This window comes from Sphaeroforma arctica, assembly GCF_001186125.1.
Source record: "Sphaeroforma arctica JP610 unplaced genomic scaffold supercont1.1872, whole genome shotgun sequence".
NCBI classification, from domain to species: domain Eukaryota; class Ichthyosporea; order Ichthyophonida; genus Sphaeroforma; species Sphaeroforma arctica.
The window spans coordinates 6,557-10,580 of NW_014038686.1; the positions used below are offsets into that span (position 1 = coordinate 6,557).

At 42.4% G+C, this 4,024-nt stretch overlaps 1 protein-coding gene across 1 annotated transcript; it reads right to left on the reverse strand.

Annotated features, from left to right (window-relative positions):
- Window positions 1-409: 409 nt before the first annotated feature.
- Window positions 410-3,915, reverse strand: SARC_11784 (hypothetical protein; the record flags this gene model as incomplete). The annotated part of the gene is made up of 6 exons (XM_014294125.1): window positions 410-430; window positions 708-941; window positions 1,963-2,154; window positions 2,307-2,429; window positions 3,051-3,145; window positions 3,795-3,915. The coding sequence occupies 6 exons, from the start codon at window positions 3,913-3,915 to the stop codon at window positions 410-412; spliced, it is 786 nt and encodes a 261-aa protein (XP_014149600.1).
- Between the last annotated feature and the right edge of the window lie 109 nt (window positions 3,916-4,024).

The window sequence follows — 4,024 nt, forward strand, 5'->3', positions numbered from 1 at the left end:
TATATATAACTTTAGTCGCGGTACGAAGCAACAATCTCATATATAGAAATAGCGGTGACTCCTATACCATTCACGTGGTCGTTCGTATCGGGTGTGTGGACTGTAAAGTGTAAGATATCAAATAGTATCTCATTTGTCTCCATAGCAAAAGTCTCTTATTTCGATTCAGCTTGTCCGCTATGCTGGTATGGACATGTTCTTCGAACAAAGGGGTTTAGGGTTTAGGGTTTAGGGTCAGTGAAAGTGGTGTAGTTGTGTGAGCAGTGGCTGGCCCACAGTTGCTAGTGCTAAAGTCGTGCCCCACATACGTTTAGAAATGCAAACCACTTTGGAGTTCATTAAAACACGCCCCACTAAAACCCTAAAACCCACACACAAGCTTACTAATGGAAACCATACTCTCGTACGTCTACACACGTCCAAAGGTGCGCTGAAGTGATGTGTGACATTTCATTATATTCATATGACGTGAAACAACACACAGCGACATAGCACACAGAGAGCACTCTGCAGTTAACATACACGCACACACACACGCATCAGCATATGACAAACACACACGCATCAGCACATGACAAACACACACGCACACACACACGCATGAGCATATGACAAACACACACGCACACACAAACACATGAGCATATGACAAACACACACGCACATACACGCACACATATACGCATCACCCCATAACAAGCACTGACCTGCTTCCAGTGGGTTGGTTTGTAGTCGGGTGATGTGGTGAGTTTGAGTGTTTTCCAAAACGGGTCGATGTAATTGCGCGGGCGCTGGAAGTCGACGTCAAACCACGCGCCAAAGCCAGTGAACGAGCCTCTGATCATACTCGTCAGCGTAAACGACGTCACCGTCTGTCGCAGAGTGTCTACTGTGACGGTGTAACAGTCAATGGTCTTGATCTTCTTCGGGCGGGCTATGACCTGAGGGGTGGTGTGAGTGGGTGTATTGGTAGAGGGTGTGTATGGTTTGTAGGGTCGTGGTACGGTCCTAAACACACCACAACACAAAACAGATTTTACACACACACACACACATACACACACATATATATATATATACATATAAATATATATATATACATATATATATACATATATATACAGATATATATATATATATATATGTATATATATAATATATATATATATATATCAATATATATACATAGATATCGTGATTGGAGTCAGGGCCCTGTTTGCGTGAGGGGTTGTGCCTGCTGTGTGTTGATGAGAGTGTGCAGTCAAGGCTTTCCACAGTCGTGGCAGGTGTTGACGAATGCCATGTCAATGAATTGTGAAGGGATTGCAGGCGATGTTCACACTACACAGGTGCAGTCGTAGGCTCAAAAACCTATAAAAAAGGTTTGGAACACACCTCATGTGTAGCAAAACAGACGCACACACACCAAGCACACAATTGCGCAATGTACTGCGTAGCCAGGAGGTCCTGAATACCTGAAGCAACGTGAGATACACTAAACACACTGTGACATCATACGTTGAATCTGCTGTAGCGCTGTAATTGTACACTCAGATGGCGTTGCGTAGCAACCGTTGGTAGAAGCACAGCGAAGTCACACAAAGCAAGCTTTAGTATTCAGGTACAGGCACAGATGAACATTGTAGGTACGATACCTACTTCTTGGAAGTAAACATTGTAGGTACGTTACCTACTCCTTGGAAGTAAACATTGTAGTCGCAGATATATACATCCATCGTTCAGGCACAAACAATTGGATCTACAAACAGACGCCCAAGCGTCTGCCCGGATTTGCGGTCAGACAGCATTTATGGACATGTATAAAAACAACAACATATACAAACATACATAAACACACAACACAAAAAATCATACACAAAACAACCCTAGAATCATTGCACACATACACACACATCTACATCACCCTCTCCCATACCCCACCCAGCCTCACCCCCCACATACGCTTTCCGGCTCAAGCCATTCCACGTGCACATCCTTAAGTGTAGACTCGCGTGCCATGTCCTGCATTGACGTGAGATCCAATCCATACAACGCAGACGCATCCGACCAGAAGGTCACTCGGTCCTTCACAAACTGCTCGTCACTGATGGCGGCGAGGTACAGCGTAGCTCTACTAGGCATCATCAGTCCACCCTACACACAGGCAGAGGAGAGGGGGAGTGGGTGATAAGAATGAGAGGGGAGAGTGGGTGTGATAAAAATGAGAGGTGTGTGTGTGTGTAGATATCATGGACGTCACACATAACCCTAAAGGGTGTCACATAAAACCCTAAAAAACGTCATACCTCAACCAGCCAGTTGTCGCGTGCGTAGATGACGCTCTCAAACATTGACTCATAGAGCAGAAAGTAGCCCATCCACTCAGACACAATGATATCCACTTTCTGCGGCAGTTCAATATTCTCCAACTACACCAGAACGGTGGACGGTTTAGGGTTTAGAGTTTAGGGTTTTTGGGTTATAGGGGTTGGTTGATCGCAGCAGATGTACGTGTAGGGTACTAGGGTTTGGGTTGTGGATTTTAAGGGCAGTCGTGTATGATTGGGTGCAAGAGATTCTCCAGTCCTTCAAGCACAATACAATAAACCATACAAACCATAACCACAATGTAAGAAACCATACAAACCACAACCACTATATAATAAACCAAATAAACCACAACCACTATATAACAAACCCTATAAACCATAACCACTATATAACAAACCATATAAGCCACAACCACTATATAACAAACCATATAAACCACAACCACAATATAATAAACCATATAAAACACAACCACAATATAAGAAACCATATAAATCACAATCACAATATAGCAAACCATATAAACCAGAACCACAGTATCATTGACCATATAAAGCACAACCATAGCATAATAAACCATATAAACCACAGCCACAGTATCATTAACCATATAAACCACAACCACAGTATAATAAACCATATAAACCACAACCACGGTATCATTAATCATATAAAGCACAACCACAGTACAATTGACCATATCAACCGTGAGCCCTGACCTTATCGTTGAGCACTTCAATGACATCTGCGAATCCGTTGGCTGTGACGATCTTCTGCGCCTGTCGTGCGATGGCACTCGCCTCAACTGCATATACTGCTCATGTGCAAACAGATGGTTAGTAGGGGTTTAGCTGAAACCCTAAACCCTAATCCCGAACAATGCGAATAAAAAACATGCGAGAATGGAAGACGGTTATATGTATGCTTATATATGCTGTCAATATACATATTTGCATGAAACACATGCTAATATATGTATTTAAGATACATACAGGAGACAATACAGTGTTATAAACAGTACTAAATGAAAGGCAATTATATGTATACTAATATATGAATGTAATATAAATATTGGCATGAAATATACGTTAATATATTCATCTAACACACAATACAAGAGTACCTACAGAGTTATAAACAGTACTATTGGCATGCATGGTACTTCAATCGTCCTGTGACCAAACTTAGGGTTTTAAGGTATTAGCCAAAACCTTAAAAACCCTAAGAAGTACACATTCGAATGTTAACAAAGTAACAAAAAGTCCAGAAGAGGCGCACACGTGTACATTTGATTGACGGAGATAGCACTCTCCCTTTATTTTATCGATATATACAAAACACTACCATCGCACAGTAACCACCTTAAAACTATAATCTACAAAACCCAACCCCTTCAGCCCTAAAACCCTAAGCCTATGCGCACTCGGGAGGTGCTAAGCAACACCAGACAGACCGATACAAACCTTTCTTCGCGCCAGCTTGTGCACAGAACACCGACAGAATGCCGGTCCCAGCACCCACATCCAGGACCGTTTTGCCCTTAAAGTAATCTTTGTGACCCAGAATGGCAGCTCTGTACGCCATAGTGCGCACTTGATCTCTGCAAAGAGTGTGTGAACATAAGCTTGAGAGGTATGCATGTATGAAATAGCAGTGTCCACATTCATATAAACATATATGTAAGTATGTACAC